Source organism: Crocodylus siamensis, chromosome 5, assembly GCF_052110815.1.
Source record: "Crocodylus siamensis isolate JL-2025a chromosome 5, ASM5211081v1, whole genome shotgun sequence".
Taxonomy (NCBI): domain Eukaryota; kingdom Metazoa; phylum Chordata; order Crocodylia; family Crocodylidae; genus Crocodylus; species Crocodylus siamensis.
The window spans coordinates 134,438,190-134,463,279 of NC_143399.1; the positions used below are offsets into that span (position 1 = coordinate 134,438,190).

Here is a 25,090-nt window from a genome sequence, read left to right on the forward strand (position 1 = left end):
TCTTTTATATTCTCTTGTTTGTCTGTTTGTTTTTGTTGGCAGATGCTGCTTTGATTCCAGCAAATTTTTATGTCACTGCAGCTCTGTGGGGAGTTCCAGCTCACTCTGAATTTTGCATGACTGGATCCAAGAATTGTGTGGTTTAAAACAGGAAGAGTGCGATGGGTATTTGTTTGAAAGCCAAAAGGCAACTTGGAGCCAATTTCCAGTTCTAAAGCTTTGTTCTTTTTCTTTTTGGTGTCTATGTAGGTCTCTCATGATTTTGCAATCAACTTCAATGAAGACAACCCAGAATGCGCAGGTAATACCTACATTAAGGAAAATCAACTGCTGTACTTCTGCCATAAGCAAAGTACCACTGTACTTCTCATGGCTTGTACTGGTAATTGTTTAGAATGCCCACTGAGGGGAACGGACAAAAATTTCTAACTAGTTAGTGATTTTAGATGCAGTGTTTGCAGTGTTCACCTTGAACAGGGCCTAATTTTTAGAAAGTGCCAAGCATCTACTTTCTGAACAGCAGGCCCTCAAAGTACATCAGGTTGAACACCCAGTAACTCAGCCACCCAGGATTACTAGTCACTTCTTAAAATTGCAGCATTCTGTTTGCCCAAAATTTTAACTCTGGCTGAGGGGCATGCTCTGTGTCTCAGGAGGATTCCCAGCTAGGTGAGCCACACACCACAAGCCCATCTTAATGCAGCAAAGAATTTGGTCTTTGTTTTTCTATCTGAAAGCTGAACTAAAAATTGGCACTGATTGCTAATAACAGTAGTTAAAGAGGCTAAAATTGTTGACTAGATTTGGATAAATGTGTTGTAGTTATAAGTGACATACAGTAATGATTGATGCTTTGACACTAATCTCTTCTGACACAACTCACTGCTTACTTTGCACAAGTGTTACAGAGAATGAGAAACTAAAAGTGCTCTCTCTCTATATCAGAGCTGGGAATACAGAGGCTTTCCCATGAGAACACTGTTAAAACACCTTGCTGGATGATTGTCACTATTTCAGGCTTGTATTACTATGCTAGGTCATTCCTCCTCTCTCTGATCAATAAAACAGCCCTTTGGAAATACTCTTTTCCCTCTGTCTCCTCCACTGCTAATTTATGCTACTATGGAGTTTTCCATAGTATTCATTCAAAACTGATATGGAGAAGGAAAATAGGCTCAGGACCAGAAGTAAACTGCATGTTCAAACAAGCAAGGAAGTGGAGTTCAGAAAAGAAAAAAGGAAGTGATAAAGGGAAAAAATGGCAGTAAAGGTCTGCACTCCTCTGTTCACCATGTTATTTATTTCAGCCGTCATGCATCTTTAACCCAGTCTTTCTAATATGGGTCTAGTAGATAATCCAGCTTTATGTGCATTCTGGTAAGTGTGAAAAAATCAGCCTATGGAACTCAAGTTCTTCAATTTGATTTGGATAACCTGGAGGGTTAGCACAGCATTTTCATCAGCTTACCAAGGAAAGTTAAAGGGGGCATACAAAAATGACATTCGTCACATGATTGGCCTCTTCAAAGCAGTCTACAGCCATGCCATGACACATACGCACAGCTGCTGAGCACTTTAAAAGTGCCCAATTGCATGACAAATTAGCCCTCATCTAGTGAGGGATCAGATGAAGTCACTCCAAAATGGAGTGACTTTGGGAACTTCTGTTTGCAGTTGGGGCTCAGCAAATACAGCCCAGCCCTGTCCCTGGTGCTTTCTGCAGGAAGAGAGGGGGAAAGAAGGGAGTGGGAAGGAGCTGTGAGCTGGGGTTTTCCCAGCCTGAGCTGGAGTTGGGGGGGGTGGCTGGATTGGAGCCCCGCCCTCAGCTCTCCCCTTCCTCCTCCAGCTCAAGCTGGGCAAACTCCAGCCCACAGCTCCCTCCCTTCTTCTCCCTCCCTTTCTGCAAAGTGGAGTTCAATTTCCTCCCCCACCCTCCTGGACCCTGCAGCAAATGTCTATTGCTTTGTGGGGGAGAAGGGGGGGGCAGGTTTGCTTTAATTTATAGTGCCTTTTGTGTGAAGTGCCATGACTTACAGCAGGGAGTATAACACTTAACAGGGTGCCTCATGCTTGACAGATACAAGAAAAAGTTCTAAGACTAAGGAGCTTGTATACAAAAGAAACAAAAGTATACAAAAGAAAATTCAGGAAAGGGGATGGTAAGAAGTGAAAAAGTAAGGAAGGAACTGTGACATTCCTTAGTTGTTTTTTGAACGCTGCATTGGCTTAGTTTTTTGTTGTTCATTTAAATTTGTTACCTTCTGTATTCAAGACTTAGTCATCTGATCAGTTAACACTTCAAGTGCATGGATATCTAGGGCTAAGAAGCTGTAGAAAGCTGTGATGCAGCATGAGAGAGACTGTTTGGGGGAGAATTTAAAACCACAGACTCAAAAGGAACTATCAAAAGTGCTTCTCTTATTCAGTTTGCTTGGTACCATTAAAATAATGTTGAGCTGAGTGAAGGCCAGAAAGAGAGCATAAATCATGCAGTTTAATCATTATTTGCAGTTTGCTCATGAATTGCTTGCCATGGTCTGTTGTTTAATTCCTAAACCAATTATTCTGTGATTTCTCTTTAAGTTTCACAGATACCCTAGTTAAATTAGATAGCACAAAACATAACAAGGCCAATACATTCTCTGTAAAATGAATGTTCCTGTGGAAAAAAAAGAGGTGAAAGAAAGAGTTTAAAGGCAGAAGAGGCAAGGGTTTTTGTGATATCTTTTATTGAGGCAACTCTAGTTGGGAGAGGTATTGAGCAAGCATTTTGCACATAATAGATGTTATATTTTCAAAAACTATGTAAGTTTGATAACAATATTTTTTGGTGAATTGCTGCTTGGTTCAAGCTAAAATGGATAGCTCCTGTTATAAAAAAGCATATTTTTGATTCACTGGTGTTCTGTTTTTCTTTTGAAGAATGAAATCCTATTTTATATGAAAAGTAAACTTGTCATTGGCCACTATGTAACATTAATATCAGGGTGAACAGTAAGGCATCATGCTGCTCTGAACAGCTTCTATATAAAGGTATCACCTCTTGACTCAGGAAACCACTTGTTAAAATAAGGGCTTAATGCGTGCATGTGGTGACAGTATTCCCGTTAGTACTTCATTACCATCAGACCTAAGAAAACAGAAACTGATTTTTTTTTAAATTTGTACACTAGCAGATTTTCTTACTAAGTTTCCATCACTAACTATATGGTAACAGATCTCAGAAGGCTTCAGGTTGCATGGCCTGTAGAACCTCTTTTATTGGTGGCCGTTCATGAGCTGAATAGAGCCTGATTTAACTTGTAGTGTATGTCTACATTGCAGTCACTGTTTCATAGCTGGTAGGGTCGAAAGGGACCTGAGCAGATCATCAAGTCCGACCCCCTGCCATGGCAGGAAAGAGTACTGGGGCCAAACAACCCCAGCAAGGTGATTGTCTAGCTTCCTTTTGAAGACCCCCTGGAGTAGGAGGAAGCACCACTTCCCTTGGAAGTTGGTTCCAGATCCTAGCCGCCCTGTTGTGACTTCAGGTCATGTAAATGTAGCTTTGAAGTAGATAGCTCCAATAGTTGTAGCACTAAGCTTAGGGTGGTCTAACTACCTGAGTATTTACCCAGGGTCCCAGATGGATTTTGGAGTTTATACTGAATCCCATGCTTCCATCACTACCACACTGTTAAGATTAACTTTAACATGTTTACACAAGTCACAGATAGGCATGCCTTCAGAGCTTGCAGGCCTGGCACTTAGGAAAAAATGTTTATCTGTAGACTGACTGCTTTTGATAAAGAAATTATTAAGCTGCAATAAAAATGGAAACCCAGGAGGCTGTTTTTATATAGGCACTTTTTAGAGAAACAAGCTTTACATAATTTTTGTTCAGGCATTTGATTGTGCTTACATGGTTTTTATTGTTTGAGAAAGTAAAACAGATGTAAAATTGCACAGCCTGTATTCTGAGCAATTACTTTTGTCTGAAGGTACACATAGACAATCGCACTTTGCAGTTGAATAGACTAGAGTATTTTATCCACAGTTTTCAAAGTGCATTATAAACAGGAAGATTATTAATTTAACATGGGGAAAGTTGCACATTGGTTAACTGGGTAACTTAAAAAGCAAAGGGATGTTCAAGGCTGATGAGCTACCCAAATTGTAATAGGCTTTAGGCTTACAGAGATAATTGATCATAGTGTGTCAGAAAAGTGAATATCTTTTGAAAGGCATCACCAGTAGTTTTATGCAAAAATCATGCATTTGTATAAGAAGTTCCTTCACTGGTTCAAATAAATCCTTCAGAATATATCACACTAACTTGGAGAAAGGGATTTATTTTGTACACTATTTTAATTAATAAAAGTATTAATTAAGTATTACATAGATATGCAGGCCTTAATGCGAGAACAAGTATATAAGGAGCTCCTCAATGGCTTCACAACTGGGATTTAAGCAAAAGGGTTTCCAAAACAAGAGAAAATCTGCCGTTACATTTTATGGTATTTAATCACTGGAATTGCCAGTGGACATTTTGTCACATATTGCTGCAAATTTCCAACCTGAACAGCTAATCACAGTTAGCTTTAAAGCATTTTCTCTTCCCTTTGACTGCTGTACAGGGAAAATAAGCTCCCTGGTTTCATAACACTAGGTAAAGATCAAGAGGGCCTGCTCTTGATCGTTCCAATCTAGCAAGTGAAGGCAATACCCTTATAATGTAATTATGGAGTCCTTTGGTTTGGTAGGTTTGTGAATTACGTTTGTGTCCACAAATTCTATTGGCATCAGTGAGAATTCCACTGTGAATCAAGACCATATTAGGATCTTACTAAAATTATTTCACTGTCTAGTATCCTCCTTCAAAGTTCTTCAACTCTTTACTTTCTAACACTGAGTCTTTAATGCTTTAGGTTTCAAGGTAGGTTGGAAGTTCTAAATATTGCAGCTAATGCACATCACTTCAGAAGATTCTTATTTCCAAGGAAAAGGAGCTGAGATATAACCAGTCCCCGTGCTCTGATCTGTAAAAGTGTCTGTAAAAGGCAATTTTCTCTCGTCTGCCTGAATGCCCTGAGATGAAATAGCTAAGAATGGCTAGTTCTCATCAAGACCTATTGATTGAATTTTATTGTTCTGGAGACAGCCAAGTGCTCTTCTATTTCTTCTCACTTCTAAAACTTTTGCTCAGGTTTCACATTTACCCTGAGAGTCATTATGCAAATTCACCCCAAAACATTTTCTATAACATCAGAAAGTAAGGCATTTAGTATATGTTCTGGTTTCTTAACAAATGTGGGTCTGTTTAAACAAAGTGGGAGTGGGTCAAAAGCTAGCTTGATGATGCAAAATAATTGCCTGCAGAGTAAGAGGAAATATATCAAAGGGATTCTTAACAAAAATTTATGTTCCTTTAGCGTGAACATTCACCGGTGCCCAACTGATGACTTACAGCCTCTAGCAAACATGAGTCTAATGCATTCACAGATTGTGCTTGCTAACTCCTTGTAGTCGAACTAATACCTGCAAAATGTACATTTAAATGCTTCTGCTAAGGAGAAAGTGAAACAATGAATTATATATTGCATAAGAGCGAAAGGCTCATGAGGCAGAAACAACCGCTTCTTTGAAACAAAATGGAGCCATTTAGTTCTTGAGTTAGAACTGCATGAAATCTTAAATTCATCTAAAAATAGGATGAAGTGGGCTTAACTTCTATTTACAACTGCAAACATGATACCAGGGATACGCTGCTTATTAACTTGCCTCTAAAGTCTTTTTATTTTCTCTTTGTTATTCCAAGGGATACAAGGAGTTGTGGAAGCATATCAGAGCTGCCTTCCAAAGCTACAGCTTTACGGGCCGACAAATATTGCTCCCATCATCCAGAAGGTGGCTAAATCAGCATCAGAGGAGACCAACACGAAGGAGGCTTCGGTAAGCCTCTGTTTGGTTACGGGTTTAAACCAGTTTCTGATAACATAAACTAGTTTATGTGTAATGTCTGTCCCTAGCCAAAATGGCTTGCTTAGATATAAGAAATTAATAGGTACATACTAGTGCTCATACTCATGCTAGGTAAAGCATGAGTTTGCTTTACCTAGACTAAGAATAATCCAATAATCTTTTCCTTTATCTCAGGTAATTAAGACTTGTCAGTATAGAAGATGTCCTGTTCAGGAACATTGTCTTATTTCTTCCTACCCCAACTTTTAATTTCAGCTTTTTCAACATTTTAGACAGAAATAATCCTTCCTTGGGCAGGCGGTTGGACCAAATGATTTCCTGAGATCCCTGTTTGTCTCTCATTCTATCATTTGTATTGCAACCTCACCATACCATACAATGTCTAAATCCATGTCTATGGTCACTGAGCCACACTGAGTAATGAAACTGTGATGAGAGAGACTTGGAGACCATTATTTAAAGCTTATTTCTGTAATCTGTGGCATATAAGATCTCCATTTGAAAGATATTCATCCACAAAAAGGGAATGTTTAATTGGCAAAAAGTAGAATGAGTTCTCTAGAAAACGGCCAGAAAGTTCATGCAAAACAATAGTGACTTGCGGTGTTTTCTAGTAAGTGACCATCACCCCTTCCTGTGGCACTTTCATGATCTATGTGCACAGGTTCACCCAAACCAACCCTTCTTTGTTAGACATATCTGATAGGATCAGATATACCGTCATGAGTTTGTCAGGATTTTAGACTGTGTAAAGCCACGGTTGTCATATGCATTTCCTTCTTTGCAAAGCATCTTAGACCCCTGCAATAACATCACTACTATTATTATCTATAATATATAATACATATATAATAATGTATGTTTTGTATAATAATATCTCTTGTAACAATAATAATACTTGGCATTAACATAGCACAGATTACCTTATTATGAAAGCTTTGAAAACCCTTTACTCAACCAAAGAAAAGCAGTGACCTTGAAGCAAAGTCCAGTGCTAGGAGCCAGGAGAAGTGGGTTGTGTTCCTGTCTGTGCTGCAAACTCCTTAGGTAGGGCTGGCAAAAGCACTTGTCCTTCACTGACTTCAGTGGGAGGCAACACCAACAACTTCTGGAAATCGAATCTCTCGTATGTCTCTGGGCAAGTCACTAAACTGCTTAAGGCCACTATTTCCATTGTAAAATGGAGATGCCAGTAAAAAAAAGGGATTTGTCTGATGTGTGTTATGAAACTGATGCGTTTTCCTGAGAAACTTGGACAAGAGGTGGTGTAAAAGACAAAGTGCTGTTACCATTGTTTCATAGAAGAATTATCAGTGGTACAGGAAAGCCAAATGGTTTGTGCAGGGCCTTCAGCAACTTATTCATGGCTATTATGCCGCCAGTGACCCTTGTAAGCTTATTTTAAATTTTCAGCAAAGATAACCATAGAGAAGATGCAGAGTTCAATTTGTTTACTTATTACTAAAATATAAATCCCTTTTAAGCTCCTCCCTCCCCATTCCTACTGGCCTTGTTTATCTTCTATAATTACATTCAGATTGCGGCATTATTTTCAGATTCCTTGAAAGATGTTTCTGAAGAGTCATATGTTTCTCTTCACATTCTGTTTCGCTGTGCTACATCACAATTTCTGTGAAGCCACTTGATATTCTGTGGATTGCTAACACTGCAAATGCCACTTACATCAACATCGTAGTGATGGACACTTTACAAATGACTACATTACAAAGATCTTGTTTAAACTCGATGATCTCCCGAGGTCCCTTCCAGCCTTAATGTCTATGAAATCTGTGAAAAGCTTGTTGATTTGTAAGCTGGACAGAAAAAAGAAATGTTTGATTTTTCCACTGCCTTTCACCTCATGCAGTCATTTATGTCTGTGAAAAATGCTTCAAATCAGGATGTAGTAGTGTTGCAGTGTTGTTGCCATAACTAGGGTAACCCAAAGAATACCAGTAATCAGTATGGTAGCTCTGTAGAGTCACTTTTCAGAGGCATAAATGACAGCATAAGATACAAAATTTTACAGATTCTGCTTTAACTGTATTGATCTTAGAATAAGGATCAGCAACCTCTTACTAATGCAAGATGCAACTTGTGACCTAGCCAGTGCCACAGCTACCATTCCCCTCCAACTGCTCCAGTGAAAGCAAACAGAGGCTGGAGCAGCTCGCTGGAACAACCAAAGGTGATTTGTGAGCCCTTAGCAAAACACGGACCAGATCAAATGGCTGGGGATTGCCAGGCCCATGGTAAAATGCAGACTTAAGATCAGACTTTTGTGGGCCAGATTCAGTCTCTTTATAGGTCGAATCTGTCCCATGGGCCACAAGTTGTTGACCATTGTCTTAGATGATGAACATGAATAGTTAAGAAAAATTCCTCTGCAGACAACCCATTTAGACCAAACTGCACAGAGTGAACAGGAACTTGTTTTGTTCCAGTTCTGTGCTGTTCCAGGATCATATCTAATCTTGGGTGCATCTATACATGCAATTAGGATGGGTGTAGTGCTTACATGTGTGCCCAATGTCAAAGAACAAAGTCTTTGGTCTCAGTTGCCAATGGCCAAAGGTCAAAGACTAACATAACGTATTCTGTGATTATAGTTCCGCATCATTACCGCCCCCCCCCCCGAGCTTAACTGCAAAACGCATGCGCATCCTCGTACGGCCAATCCAGCATGAAACCTGAGCAGACAAAGAAAAGTCTGTTCACAATCATGATTGGCAGTCCTTTAATTATGCATATCTGGCGTGCAGTAATAGGCCACCCTGCCAACTATAACTTTGGAAGAATTTCCGCCCAAAGCGGAAAACTCCATGCACGCTCAGGAGACACAGTCTGTGAACCGGCCATTCACAGACATCTCCCCGCCTCTGATTTTTTTTTTTTCTCGGCATACCCGTCTCTGCTGGCTTGTCCGTCTTTCTCGTCAAGAGCTCTCGAAGGTCTACGGACCATAGCAGCTTGTGTGAATCACTCAGAACCTGTATTAAGCAAACCTGTAACCCACGCTGTACTTGTTGGGTGACAGAACATCTGTATGCTGTAACTGAACAAATCAACTTTTCTGCCTACGCTGCAACCACCAGTAGCGTAAATAAAATAAACTTTCTGTGTAACCAATACGCTTAAAATTACCTGACTCCTGCTCGCCGTTAGTACCTACCTGTCCGATCACCGATCCCTTCTGCGCCAAGCCGATCATGCCGACCTAGGCTTGCAGGTCAAAAGGTACACCGGTTTTTGGGGCGCGACACCCAAGACTGTAGCATGTTCAGCTGGGGCAGAGAGCTCCGGGCTGGCAGGTAGCTTGGGGCAGGGGAGGCAGGTCAACCCCGGGCTTCAGGTGGCAGCATCGGATGGCAGAGAGGCTGGCTGGGAATGAGGGTGCTATAATACAGGGCTAGGCAGCTAGCACTGTAACACCCTTATGTCCCAGCCAGCCCTGATCACCATCTACATGCCCATTGTGGCAGTATAAATTACTCTGTTATAGGACAGTACTTGTCCTGGACATTAGTGCTGTGCGAAACGGCTGTGTTTCGATTCAGTTTCGGATTCAGTTGTTTCACGGGGACAGTGATTCGTTCTGGTCTTTCAGATTATTGTTCCATTTCGATTCGGTCAAATCTGTTTTGGAGTTTCGACGCTGTTTCCGTGATTTGGCCATGGACTATAATGGGGAATCACTAAAATGCCTATAACTTTGTCATTTCTTGCCTGATTCAGAGGACAATTTCAGGAATGGTAGCCCCTTCTGAGGGCATGAAGGCTGCCAAGTTTCAAGGATATAAGTGGAGGAGGTTGTATGAAACTCCACCTTAAACTATACAAAGGAAAACTCATATCACTTGCCATTAGCGGCAGACTCCTCCTGGGGGATGCGGGCCCCCGGATCTGCACACGGGATGACAGCAGGATGCTGTCCCTCCCCCAGAGCACTGGGATTGGAAGGGATCTCAGGGACAGGTTGCAGACACTGGACAGCTACAGATGTAACTATCAGAGCAGTCCTTCCCTGCTTCTTCCCCCCCACCCTCTTCTTAGTTTCTGTTTCCCTGCCAGCCCGACTCCAAAACTCTGAAATTTTCCAAAACATCTCAAATGGTTTTGTTTCATTTCAGAGATATTTCAGAGCCTTACGTTTCATTTTGGATTAGGTGTTTCAGGCACCAAAACGGGCCAAAACACCTCCAAAATGATACAGGTGCTGAAGTTTCGCACAGCCCTATTGGACAGTACTGTTCTACAGCAGAGTTAATTAATGTACTGTGCCCTAATATGGGTGCACATGTAGATAGTAACGCTTTATTAACTAGTCAACTCCGCAGTAAAGCGCATATGTAGATGCACCTCCTCAGTCTGGAAACTATGGTGATAGAGCTTTTAGTTTGCTCTTGCTGCCATAGTTAGGTTACTTTAGAACTAATAATAAGTATGTAAGCCTGAGATGCATGGCAGTTTCTCTAAGCTGAACGATTTAAATGCATATGGTAGAAATGTAATGTACTTATTCTTCCTCTTTCATACTATCCAAAATGACTCAAAACGAGGGAGAAAATATATTACCTTAATACAGTTGGCTCTGACAATTTGCAGGTCTAGCAAAGCTGTTGGAGACATAAGTCAAAGAAATCCTTGCGTGCCGCAGAGGAGAAAACTGCATTATGTATCATGCTAGGACAGGTCTATACAGTGGTACATGCTCTTCATCTCAGTTGGGTCTTTCCCTAAGCTTTCTTCCTCTATCTGGTATATGTCTGCAGGATGTTAGCACAACTCTTAGCACATTTTTATATACAGTAGTTTAATGCAGAAGAGGAAGAGTGGTGAGTTATAACATGATGTCACCTTTAGAAATTAGACCACTTGTCTCCAAACTAGAGGCTGTGGTAGTTATGAATCAGGTCGTGACTCCCAGAGATCTTCTAAATCCCACAAGGCCGCACTTACCTGTATGCCCTTCACTAATGGGGTGGAGCATTACTGGACCTCACCTCCTGCCTTAGGAACTATTTTTGTGCCCACACTTGCCCTTCAGTAAGTAGGACCCAGTATGGGTCAGTTTAACTCTTCTACACTAGGAGTAAAAGCTCTAGTTGAGCCCTCATTGAGAGTTGAGAGTTTCTGCAGGAGAGGACAAGGAGAAGTCCTACAGAGTAACTGAGGCGTGGTAAGTCTCTGCTCCTTGCTGACTGCAGGCACGTTAATAGTAGTAGCTCTGTGCATACAACTACTATACTTGGGCAATTTGCACAAAATTATCTGCCTGTAAATGCAGTTGTGACTGAAATAATTTAGGGAAGTACTGAACTAACTCTGCTGCTGAATTAATGTGTGACCTTGGACAAGTTCCTCCACCTCTCTGAGCCTCAGTTTCCTTACCTTTTAAATAGGGATGTTGATGTTTAGCCACTTGTGTAAAGAGTTTTGACATCTCTAAATGAAAAGTGCTTCATGCATTTTATTTAGCTTTTAATTTAACTTGTGGTCATAACTGCATCACTGAGTATCTGAGAGGCACATTCAAGGGAACTTTCGTTGACTAAAATATAGGAAACTGCAGGCAGTATTTTGCACACCTAAGCTCGGTTAGATCTGTGCTTTTATACAAAAAAGGAATTATATTGCTGAATGATTTAAAGATAAACATTTCTTGGTGTTCTTTTGTTTCCACATGCAGAAGGCAGTGAACATGTATGCATGTGTTTGGGTTTTTTTATGTATGTCTGTATGATATTGTAAACAAGGCTTCCTTTTGTTCCATTTTTCTATGTTGTCACCATGCATACAGTAACAGTTCTGCTGCTCCTTATATAAGAAACAGTTTCTTTGTTAAGTACAATCCTTTATGCTCCAGTACTTCAGCTTTCTTATTGCCCAAAAAAGAACCAACTACAAGTAATTCTTCTTCATTATCAAATGAAGATCTTATATCCGAAGACACCAAAACATTTACTCACCCTCAGAAAGTAGAGAATGAGAAAACCTGTCCTCAGGAGTTTTGCCTGGAGAGTATGAAAATGGATATAGTGAGTTCCATATTCATTTTTCCACATCCATTTTACCCTTTCCCTGGTAGGGCTTCAGTCATTCTTCCAGATCACAAAAGGGGTCTTTCCATTGCCACCAGTCCTTTTATGGATGCCAAGGTATGGGTAACCTGCACCTTCCCCAGCTGCAAAGCTGGCACTCTGCAAAGAGCTGCTATAACTCCATGGTGATTCTTTCGTCTCCATCTTTCTTCTTCTTCCTCTGATTCCCAGCCAAAGAATGTATCCATGAACCACCAGTAGAGGAGAGTAAGTGACACAATATAGACTTGGGCACCATAAGACTGTAGAAGTCTTGACCTAGCAGCTGGAAGTATGCCCTTTTCTTCAACAACGTAATTCCCTTGGCTTTTCCCTAACTCCTAGAAATTAATCATGTAAACCCAGCTAGGACTTGTACCCAAGGGGTGTTTGTTCATAAGGAAAATACACTATATTCTGGGAGCATTTGAAAGCTCTCTTTTTCAAAACAGACATGGTCCAACATTATTGCTTTAGTGATTGTGAGAGAGAGATATAGTGTAAAAGTCATGGTGCTTAAAATAATGAACCAATATTTTTTTTTCCTCTCCCTCTTCACTCCTGAAACCAGCAATACTTCATCTTACTGATTCTGACGGATGGTGTGATCACAGATATGGCTGACACCCGAGAAGCCATTGTTCACGCTTCCCACCTGCCTATGTCTGTCATCATTGTTGGGGTTGGAAATGCTGATTTCAGTGACATGCAGATGCTAGATGGTGATGACGGGATCCTGAGGTCCCCCAAGGGTGAGCCAGTTCTTCGGGACATCGTCCAATTTGTGCCATTTCGGAACTTCAAACACGTAAGCCAGATTTTGGGTCTGTTTGTGTAGAGGCTAAACTGCTCTTAACTGAAACAAGGCTTTGGAAGTGCTAGCCACATGGCATTATTTGTTAGGAACAAGAAATGGGGAAAATTAAGAACTGAAGGAAACTAAGATCTATTAGTGAAGGGAAAAACAAGAGTGTATAGAAGTGCTGGTTCAGTGGACAATTTATGTGGATTTTAAAACAATCTGAGCCTCAAGGCCTGCATTTGTCAGTTTTTCCTCCATCTCCCCCTCTTTATTTCTGTCTGCCTTCCCCAATTTGTTTTTTACCTCTTTTCCTTTTATTCCTTTTTCTACTTCCGTTTCTTCCCTTAAGGTCATGACATCCATCATGGTGGCTACCTCCATGTATAGGCTAGAATCACCATGAATTTGAATTTGCAGTTCAAATTTGAGCTTATTTCTTTGAAAAATTCAACCTCCTAACCAGCAGAGACAGGTCTATGTATCATGAGGCCCAGTGCTCCTTGTTCCCTCCACAACCTTCCCCCTCTCTGACTCTCCAAGTTCTATATGGCTCCAACAGAGCTGTGTTACCAGGAACTTCACAGCACATCCTTCCAGCCACAGCTCCCCTGAGCCTACCTTCTGGGGATGCAGTGGAAGGAGGTAGATCAGAAAAGAAGTGAAGTGAACTGGACCAGCATTAGCTTCCCTGCTAAATCTGATGGATGAATGTTGCAATGGAAAATTGATATTTGCCATCACCTCCTACACTGCAGCTCCATCTCTCAGGGGCATTTACAGGGGCAGGGAAAGGTTAGCACCATCCCACAGAACCAGCATTCCCACACACAGCTAGTCTTTACAGGATTCTCATTTCTATTGGCATGGGTGGAGCAGATAGCATATCTATTACCAAAGTACTTTTACCTGTGAATGGTTTGTCTCCTCTTTTCCTTGACCCTCATTCATCCTTTCTTTTGCTCCATTTCTCTCCCTTCCCGCCTTCCATGTTTGTTTCCCCTTCCTACCTTTTTATAGCCTATCTACCCATGTCTGCTGAATTTTTGCATCAAGGAGCCTTAGAACTGTTTTCAGGTTTTGATTTTGCATAGTTCTTTATGTTACATTATAGAGGCATTTATTTTTCTTGTGGAACTGACCAGTGCCCATGCCCTAGTGGTCTGCAGTACTTGAATTTCAGGAGCATTAGGGTCATGTCATGTCATGTTAAGAGTTGTTCAGGTGGATTTTCCCTCTTCCACTTTGTAGCCTTTCCTTTTTATTACTACAAGGAGATTCTTACTTTATTTGAACTTTTGTTTATTTTAACTCCTTCCTCTTCCAAATATTGCTTTGCTATATTTTACTGACACACACACACATCCTTCCCACATCTACATGAGATATTTTTGGAAGCATTAGCCCCATCCTCACAGGATTATCTTGTTCTTAACTTCTCTCCATTTTATTGCAGGAATTACAGGGAGACAGATTCCCAGCTCTTGTAAAACTGCCATTATTCAATTCATTTAAGTTAAGAGCATGATGACAGTCAGCTGAGGGTCTGCCCAAATTTGTACATATATCCATTTACATGTCAGCAATGCTACAAGGCTGGCTATTAAGTACCAGCTTTAACAAGGTCTGAGCGTGACCTGCTCATAATTCATTATTCCCTTTCTACAGATAATCACAGTGTGCAGCTTTCCATTTTAAGTGTAATGTATTGTAAAAGTGTTGAGAAGCAAGTTATTTATGAGTTGGTGCTAGACCTACTTTAAATTAGCTGAAATATGTTTCTGTCAGGGACTGGCAAAGCCAGCTGCATTCATTATTTTTAGTTTCACATTGTGACTTTATGAGAGAGTTGAAATCATCCTTGATTTTAATAGGTTAACACCAGTGAATATATTTTGCTGCTACTGACAACTTGTGAGTGGTTCTTTGTGTGATTTTAATTGCTAATGGTGGCTAAATTACAAGTATATATTATTTTGGTAGTTTTAGGTTAATTTCCATTAATGTGAAAGGATTACAAGCTTGGAAAGTTATTAGATACATTAAAGAAGAGAAACTTGATCTTTCCGCTAGACATCGATAACATTTACCTTTGGCTCAGCTCTGGAGTAACACTCTAATTCATGCCCCTGGAGTGGTAGTACCCCTTATATCAGAAGAACCCACATACCTTACAGAACTTGTTATGTACTCTCTTCACTGAGATCTTGAACATCTCAGTTTATAAGGCACACAGGTGCCAGTGTAATAGATACCAGCTTGTGAGGATAACTATCTCCGGATGAATCTAGTTAGTACAGCAAGCACCCAGAATAAGACCAGAAAGAGAAGTTCCTCAAATATCTTACCTATCTAATACAGGCTTAACTGAGAAGCTTTTCCTTTTCTGTCTAATATGTACACAACATTTTCAATCAAGTCAAGAGATTGTTATTGTTGTTCAAGTTGTCTTTTTCAGGAAAATGTTAATGGGGGTCATTTGAAACATTTTGAAATTTTTGTCAATTTTTTCCAATTGTTTTTGCCAAATAAACAATTAAAAAAAACCTCTAAAAATAAAAAACATTTCATTTTTTTGTTTAATATAATGAAACATTTTGAATTTTCATTTAAATATGGCATTTCATTTATAAGTGGACTTTCATATAAATTCTAAAAAGCTCAGAAGTGAAATGTTTTATTCAACATGAAGCATTTTTCTCCATCTGCTGGAAATGTTTTAAAAGAAACCCTATTTTAGTTAAACCAAAATTCATCCAATGAACTGAAAATTATGTAGTCCTATTGCTGTACTTCAGGACTGCCCAACTTTTAAGCGGTCATGGGTTGCATACCCCATTGGTTCACACAGTAGCAAGTCACCGGCCCCCTGGATATAGACGCCCCCCCACTAAACCATGTACCCACACAGGCACCACCCCACCCCCATATCCTGCATCTGTGCAGACCCAGCCTCACCCTCAGCTCCCTGCACTGTGCTGCATTGCCCTACCCCTTTGGGCAGGAACAAGGAGCAAAAGCCAGAGGTGGAAGGAGGAGCAATGCAGTGAGAGTGACAGCCTGGAGGAGCTGCCATTTAACCCTCTGTGGGCTGCATGCAGCCAGCAGGCCACCAGTTGGACAGCCGTGCTCTACTTTTTGAATCAGTCTCACTCACAAGCTTTGTGAGCTTAAGAACGAAAGAAAGAATCACTCTAAATAAGCATATAAAATGGATCCTTCTACTTCGTAAGATTGAGTTTAGTACAGGTGCAGGAAAACACTTAAGCATGTGCATAATTTAGCACACAAGTAGTTTCATTTAATTCATTAGGATTACACATATGCTTAGAACTGAATGTGCTCTTAAAGACTTTCTTTGCTGAATTAGGATTTGAATAGGAAGTAAGGGCCTAAAGCTGTGAAGTGCTACGATCACCCTGCAAGGTGTCAAGTATAACTTGGCAAGATAAGACCCTTGTAGAATAAGCATCTCTCAAGACAGCAAGCTTACCTTCTTGAGTATCCTTCTACCAGGCACGCTCTTGAAGCTGTAGAAATGATGGTAATTTTGGTGGGTTTTAACCATCCAGATAATCACTATCATTAAAAGTAATTGTCCCATATAGAAAAAGCGTTATGCATTTTGACTGGGTTCCACGTTGGCTACTACACAGTAGCATGAAAATAGAAAAAGTGTTTTCCCTGAATTGAACTGAATTTCTGCCCTTCAAAATTATCATTGTCCAAACAATTTGTTTTTCCTTCACTTATAAAGGTAGAATAACGATGCCCATGGACAATGGGTAAATGTACAAGAATATAAAAACTGTGTGTGACAAAATGCCATTCTACAATGGGTATTTTAGACACTGAATTTTTCTGCTTTTTGGAGGCATGACAGATTTACTCTGCACAAATCTAATGCAATGGATGGCTTATATTCTATTCTCTTTTGTGTTTAATCACAAAGCCTAACACGTGTGATTTAATAACACATACCATGGATGAGTGCCGAAAGCTAAGCTCTTACCTCAGCGAGGAGCAATGTTTTCCACTGTACTTTGTAATTAAGGATTAGGCAGGGTGAGGCTTGAGAAATGAATCAACAGTCATTTGTAATATATACCAATTACCATCATAGGGGATTATTTTTCTACTGCTTGTTGATCTGTTTGTTTTGTGTTAACCTCAGTTAAGGAAGTATTCATCTCAGTGTATTTGTTGCTCTGCTGTTCAGGCATCACATTTAAATGCAGCAAAAAATTGTATAGCAAAATGAATATATCAGCTGCGTTAAATTCCTAAGAGCATTTTTAGAATGTCCATTGGCACATGTACACTTTACAAAACAAAGGGTAGGGTCTTAGTCACGTTTACACTAAAAACAGTTCACAATATGTTAGCTTGACAATTGGCAAAAAGGGGGCATTAGAGTCGGTGCATATTTCCAATGCAGTGAGAATGAGTCCAGTGCTCTACCACAGCCAGCCCCAATTTTGGAATAAGATCCACCAGCTTGCACGACTATACTTGAAGCTGTACTCAAGTGAAAGGAGTTCTATAAAGCAGTAATGGTCCCTGTTAGAAGGTCCAAAGCAGGGGTGAGCAAAATGCGGCCCGGGGGCCAGGTGCCACCCTCCAGGCTATTCTGTCCAGCCCATGGGGCTCCTAAAAAATTTAGAAAATTAATATTTATCTGCCCCTGGCTGCCTGTCATGTGGCCCTCAATGGCTTGCCAAAACTCAGTAAGCAGCCCTCTGCCCAAAATAATTGCCTGCCCCTGATTTAAAAGATCAAAGCTTTTTTTAAAGTAAGATGGGACTGGCTGCAGGGGTGGATTAACCCTTTCTTGGGCCCTAGGCAAATAAACTCATGAGCCCCTACTTAATACTGTATATTTATATTTCTTTTTGTTTTTTACTCAGTAATTATAATATGTAATATAAGCACAACTGGGCCCCTTCTTCAGGCCCTAGGCACGTGTCTGGTTTGCCTATGCTTTAATCTGGCCCTGACTGGCTGTGTGGTGGGATAGGAAGGTCCAGGCCCAGTGCAAAGATTTTTGCCACCTGAAGCATCATGCCAAGCCCAGCCTGACCAAGCATGTGTGCGCTGCCTGCACACAGAGAGCACTGGCAAGCTGCCTGCCTGCCCAAAGTGCTGTTTTTACCATCTCGGTACAATTTGCCACCCTAGGCAGCCACCTGTACTATCTGTATGGTTATACACTATGATAGTACTGGGTGAGTCATGCTGTATTGATCTGATTTATCTTAATTGTTGAATGCTCATACATCCCAGTGGAGTCAATGGGAACTGCTGGTGCACAGTATATATGAAAAATGAGCCATGCTGGGGCCCCTGATGACTTGTTTTTGAATTCATGTGTTGTGTTTTTTCCCTTACCTTTCCACTCCTTTCTGTAGAAGTGTATTTTCCTTCCAGCTGACACAGAAGCACGGGTAATGTGTTTCCAGTTCTTACACATTTGGGCTGGAATTTTCAGAAATGCTTCTACTGAGACGTATGGGAGCACTTGTGAAAATCCCACACTCTTCTTTTAAAAAGAGTAAAATGAAAGAGCTCAAGAACGGGGAAAAAACATCTACATGTGCAGTCATCAGAAGGATATGTCCTGCCCTGTCTGTTTGTTCAAAAGTTTCTCATTCATTGAGTGCCTTAATGTCTCTGCAGATTTCAGCAACAAAATCTAAATATGAAAATATATTCTTTTTCACTGTCACAGTTTTTCACATGACTAATGAAGTATGAGGCTTACAGTACAAATGATATTTTTGCTTCCTCTAATGTTTGCTAGTACTTCCCTGAATTTTATAATATTTAGTCACTATTAAATATATGTAAATTAAATACATTTTTCTACGCTTCTGGATTCATGCCTTTATAAATACATTAAGTAAACATACAGTTCACTTCCTATATGAAACAAATTTTCAGTTTCTCTTGAGAGAAGCATTCAGCCCAGTGACATAAGAAAAGAATCAATTAGGTATTCTTATCATCTTATACATGGCAGTGCAACTAATGCTCTGAATCAAAAGTGTTACCTAGAAAGAGTGAGGTTAAAAGCGCCCACTAGCAAAAACAAGGTATCCTGTATTGAGTAGTTAGTAACCACATGATTGAATGCTGCCTTGCAGGAGTCAGTTGTTTAAAAAGAAAGAAACTTGTAACTGAGCTTAGCTGTTGATGTACATTCAGTAATGTGATTTATGGCCCGTTGCAACTACCAAAGTCAAATAGGAGCCTTTCCTTCAAAATCAGTGGGAGCTGGAGCTGGTTCTTTCATTAGCACATCTTGTCAACACTTGAGGGGTTTTGGAAACAGATATATTCAAACGCTTGGAGCTAGTCATGTCCAAGCACAGGGCTTCTTCGACTGCTGATTCATTTCTTTGCCTGAGTAGACCAACAGGACTCAACTCAGTCACAAGAGTCCACTGCTAGGGCTCTAATTACAATATTAAGTTCACTTTGACAGTTTAACAACAGACCAACAGCCTACCCAGACAAGTCCTTTGCCATTAGCTGTGATGTTCCCAGACATCCACAGTCAGAGACATGCTATATTTAAAGAAAAGAATTTGTAGTGGTGTGAGCCAGTGTTTCTGGTTTTAGGGCCCCCCTCTACACATGCAGGTAAAGGCACGATAGGATCTAATATGCAGTCCACACAGCTGCACCTCCTGCAATACTGCATATATGTGGCAGGAGGTGTGATTGTGGGACCATGCATTAGATCCCATTACACCTTACTGCTGGTGCAGAAGGGAGCCTAATCCTGGGCTCCCCCCTACACTGGCAAGAAGCAGGTTTCCACAGTGGGAAGCCCCTCAACTCAGAGCAGGCCCATGCACACCCTGGGACTGGGGGATCATGGCTGCCATGCTCTACCAGGCCCGGGGATTTCACACATCCCTGAACCTGGGAAATTGCAGCAAGCACAGTCCCCCAGGCTTGGGAGATTCATGCTGGGCATTGTGCGCTCCTGCAGCTGGAAACCCTGTCAGTTGACAGGGCTCCCAGCCCAAGGGAGACCCTGCTACATGTGCAAATTAAAGTTTAATAGCAACCACCTTTAAAGTTAGTACATATTTTTTAGGTCTACCTTTATAGCTGGTTGGAGCTTTTTATGGCATGATAGCTACTTTTCACGTGTAGCTAATCTTAAGATAATTGTGCAATTAACCAGTTAATTGCATGATACCTGTAACTTGCAGAGGGGGCCTTAATAATGGCAGTAATCTGTAGTCCCAATGATGCGTGACCCACGTGCTTGCAGAGGGTCATAGCTGTAACTCTCTCTGCCTTCAAGGAGTTTCAGATTAAAATATGGTAGATCATACTTAATGCAACAGAGCTGAAACTCATAATTTATATTGGGAGGGCGGGGTTACAACGCCCATAAAAAAGTCAAAGCTCTACCTAGTAGTCCATTAGCATCGCCTTTTCTATAGCCAACAGCACACGAGGTAGTGATGCAGCTAGCCTCACATCCCCAGCCTGAGAACCTGAATGCTCATTACAACTAGGGTGAGTGGAGGTGACCTTTGGTCCAAGACTAAAGGGAGGCTGAGACTTGCAGTAACAAGAAGCCATAACCAGACGAGCCCTATGGAGTATTAGTGAAATGCTTTAATTAAGTCATTCACATTTGAATAAATACAGTATTTTTATTCATATGGTAAAATTTCCCTAAAACTTAAACCTTGCAGTATTCACTGGCTAGAGAATGACTGACACTCAGGCCCTTCTTCTTACAAAGATTTTGCAGACACGTTCAACTTTGTCTAATATTTGTTTAACATAAATCTTCCCAGTCTTCTGATGAGACAGTCCTCCTTATTATGATTGGCTCTTTTCTGTTGCACAGCCAGGCTAAGAATATACACAGGTGCAGCAGCTGTAGTGTAACGCCTCAGTCCTATGCTCTGATCTGCATGGATGGGCTCTTGTGTCTGTGCAGAGTCATGTGGTCTTCCATGAGGCTTGATGCCAATGAAGGGGTCTGCCAGCACCAAAGCATTTGCTGGATCAGGCTCTAAAACAGTCACTTGTTTGATATTGGTTTCTCCATTTTTAAGCCACACTCATCACCATGACCTCATGATGTCTATGGCTATAAAACCAGTCAGCACCTTTTGCATAGTCTTGGGTTAATGCTGTGTTTTTTACCATTTCCTGCAGGCATCCCCAGCTGCGCTAGCAAAAAGCGTTTTGGCTGAAGTTCCAAATCAAGTGGTGGACTATTACAACGGCAAAGGGATTAAACCAAAATGTATGTCAGATTATGAGTCTTCCAGGACACTAGCTCCATGAACCTTCCCCGCACACTTTTACAGAATTAAAAAAAAAGCTACTAACGACAACTACTGTACTTTAAAACAAAACAAACAAAAAATAGCACGTTTTGGTGATTTTTAACTCAAATAATAATTTTTTTTGCATGTGTAGCCTTAAAGGCTTAAATCTGTCAAGCAGTTGTATTGTTGAAAACTTTTTATGAGAAAACAGGAATTAACTCTTTACATAACAGCATGTCGCCTTGAAATAAAAAGTTATCTGTATCTGTTTTTTATACAGGTTTGTTGAAATTTTGCTAAATTTCTTATCTTTACACTGTAAAGCATTTTGAAACATTTATTGAGAGTTGATAGCCAAAACGTCTTTGGTTTTATCTGCTATGGACTGAAAGATTTTTCAAAATGGCAGATGCATGAACTGTATTTTGCATGTTTAAAATAAAAACAGCACAGTTTTGCAGTTGTTGTCCTTATTTCATCCTTGCCACAAATATGCCTGCTCTAAATCTGTAGTCAACACCTGCATTTCAAGGGAAAAACAGCAAAAGCATTGGCAGATGCACCCTAAGCATGGACATTTCTAAATGACAGCTGCTTATAACAAGGGTGCCTAGCCAGCCCACTATGGTCTTGTTAAAGGCTTAAGTTCAAAATCAAAGTACTGTAACTACATCTTCCAAGATATCATGTATAGCTGACAGTTGCATGGGCTGGATTTTGGCCACCCCGATTTATAAGCTGTTGTCTTTTGGGGTTTTTTGTTGTGTTTGTTTGTAATTTTCATTTCACTCACAATATCAAATTCTGTGTGGAGCACTCTGAGACACATTTGGCACGGCCTAGTTTAACAAACCAAGTAGCCTGAAGGCTTCATTCACACACAGTTTGTCTGTATACAATAGAAAAACTGGTTTATGATGACAAAATATGAAGACTATTTTTCAGGGAGAGGAAAGAGTAATAATACATTGTGAGTATATTCAGAATCTTGCAATTTTTACAAGAAAAAAGAACAGATTATGATGATTTCCAGTGTTTGAATTCTACCTTTTGGGTTTTTTAAACTACACAGCAATAAAATATATAACCTCTGAGAGGATGATAGTGACATTTTCTAAAGCTGTCAATTTCAGACCAACTCTGCTCCCATTGACTTCAGTAGCAAGCAGCAGGGTTTTTAATTAATTTCAGCAAAAGAAGAACTTGGCCAATGTTAGTTCTTTGTAAAATACTATCCTAAAACAGAATTTTTAGGAGACGTATTTAAAGAATAAGTTCATGTATAATATCAATCTCTCGCTTTCTTGTTCTTATTTAAAATGATTTGCAAAGAAATTGTCTTGATGGATAATTTGGTATCATAGTACGAAGATAATGTATGTATAAGATGTGTGTGGTTATCTATCCAACACGTGCATTTCTATTTCATCTATTTCCTTGCAGTTATTTCTCCAGTTTTCTAGTAACAGTTTCTTCAGGTGATCTGATGTTGAACAGCAGAGATATCTGGTGGCCAGTTTTACTTGGTCATAGGCATAAATTGTCTATAGATGTCCCAAGTGATAGATATCAAATCCACTTTTTCATTTAATGGTTGACTGTGCACTCAGGGTCTGTGTCAACTGATACCAGCTAACACCAATGTGCAGCATATCTCTCCCTATATGGATGTATTTTTGCAAGAAACTACAAAGATTTCTCCAAACATCTCTCAAACAGCTCTGCCAATGCAAACCTCAAACACCTGTGATTTCCTATTCTTGATGTTTCTCCTAATTTCTTCTTTTCTGCTTCTAGAAAAAGTAAATTTAGGGATTAAAGCTCTGAAAAGTTCCGAAAACCAGTGTTTCTGTATTTCAGTTTTAGCAGTGCCTTATTGTACAATACTGAGGAAATTAACTTCTCTGTACCTCAGTTTCCTTATCTGTAAAATGGAAGATAACTGTGGCTGGCTTGTGCCCCAAGCAGGTTTTATGAGGTCTAATTCATTATTTCTCAAAAATTCTTTGAGAGCCTGAGATGGAAGGTACAATAGATACGCAAAGCATATGATACTTTACCACAAAATGAAAAATTATTTGACAATTGGTTGCTTTTTCTTGTCAGGATCATTCATTGATCTATCACTAACAATGTTCAGTGCCACAGTGACTTCATGAAGAAACAATTGCTGCTTAATTGGGACACAATGTGCATATCCCTGCTAACAGGGAATAGAGGGATACTTGATTTAAAACCAAGAGATTAAATTCCTCCCTGCCTTTTTTAAGGATTAGATGGGCCATGTTAGTCTGTTCTAATCTTTACTGGGATATTTTTTTCTATTTTCAATGTGTTTCTTAATTTTTTTAGATTAATACATTTTAAAGCTAAAAGGGACCATCACAATTACTTAGTCTTATTTAGAGCATATTTAGCTAAACCACCCTCTTCTGCCTTACAAATGATATCATGCAGCACTGCTCTGGATAATTAAACCTCCACTGGTTTTTAGGAAGTTACTATTCAATTAGAAAAGTTCAGGATAGTATTTACTTTTTCTTTTTTTATTTCTATCATAGTTTCCTACCCTGAGGAGTTATGAATCCAGGGAACAGTTGCAACTTATTTTGGCTCCTTTATGGTGAGATGGGAAAGAAAACCGTAAAATATTCTTCAGTTTGAACACAATGGAAATGGGTGGGAACCAAGGATTTTTACATTTGTTGAAGCTGATCAAAAAAAAATTCCACAAAGAAATTATCTGTTGAAACAATGTTGTTTGATAAAATAGAAACATTTTATGGAAGCTTGTTGATACTGCCAGGTTTTCACAAGAAAAGGTTATCAATGTTTTATAAAACAAAAGAACCATAAGGTTAGAAGGGACCTCAAGGATCTTCTAATCCTTCCCCTTCCACAGACTAAGCATTACTGTTCCTTAGCTATCCCAGGCAGAGGGCTATCTTGCCTCTTCTTAAAAGCCTCCAAGGAAGGAGTTATCACAGCTTACCCAGGCAGCTGATTCTATTGGTCTACTGTTCTACAGTTGTGAATTTAAAACATTTTGTTCCAACGTCATTTTGATTCATTGTGACTATTAAGTGAGATAAAATATTATATGTGTATTTTTAATGTAATGTACCCATGATATATTGTATTTAATAAAATATACAATTTAAAATCAATTTCTTTAAATGATGCTAGCAAAATGAAGTGTTCCAAAGGCCCTGAACTGAATTGGGGAGGATGGGGGAGGAGGGAAGGAGAGAGGAGCAATTTCAAAAGCTTAGGCTTCCTTCCCAATTGGAATGAAAGAAATTGAAAATTACTCACAAATTACAGTTCCCAGCTTGTTCAGGCATTTATAATCTTATCTTTTTGGTTTTCTTTAAGAAACATGTGTTTAAAGTACTAGGAAATTGAGGTGAAGTGAATGATTTGAGACATCTGAAGTTCTAGTAATTTTATTTCATAATGTTGGGAATTGTCAAATAGCTTCCCTTTACTTCATAAGTAATCTGTCCAGCATGGCTTTCAACTCTTTAGATTTCAGTTAGTATTGCATTTAGCTAGTATTTTCCTCTTGTCTATATACAAATAGGCAGAAAACGTTCGGGATTAACAAGAATCTACCTTCTGCTAGAGGTGGTTTTTCATTGAACCAAAGTTTTATGTAGATCTGGTTTCACACAAGAAGTTGCTTAAGATATAAAGTTAGCTACATGTTTATGTATAGGCTTCACACTGCATGAAATCCAGTTTTCAACAATTGGTAATTAAGGCAGATCGATGCTAGGTATGTAATATAGTATGCTACTTAAGTTATCCATCATTTTTGCGTATGCCGGTGAGACTTGTAAGTTTCATTAGAAAGTCTATTGGTTGAATACAACCAAGGGTACACATTTTGTATTCTAAAACAGAATTTGCTATTACCATTGGTTGAATGAAAAATAGTTTGC

The 25,090-nt window shown here is 39.8% G+C and overlaps 1 protein-coding gene across 3 annotated transcripts in view; it reads left to right on the forward strand.

Moving 5' to 3' along the window:
• The window catches only part of CPNE4 (copine 4), a 366,833-nt gene extending 342,542 nt beyond the window's left edge, over window positions 1-24,291 (forward strand). Inside the window, exons 13-16 of one of the 3 annotated variants that reach the window (XM_090046382.1) lie at window positions 250-301; window positions 5,798-5,931; window positions 12,613-12,849; window positions 21,031-24,290. In XM_090046382.1, coding sequence (XP_089902508.1) covers window positions 250-301; window positions 5,798-5,931; window positions 12,613-12,849; window positions 21,031-21,162 — 555 coding nt within the window. In that variant the 3' untranslated portion in view covers window positions 21,163-24,290. Of the gene's footprint in view, window positions 1-249; window positions 302-5,797; window positions 5,932-12,612; window positions 12,850-21,030 lie in introns of all 3 variants that reach the window. The other 2 variants (XM_090046384.1, XM_090046383.1) reach the window with 2 other exon arrangements.
• The last annotated feature ends 799 nt before the right edge of the window (window positions 24,292-25,090 follow it).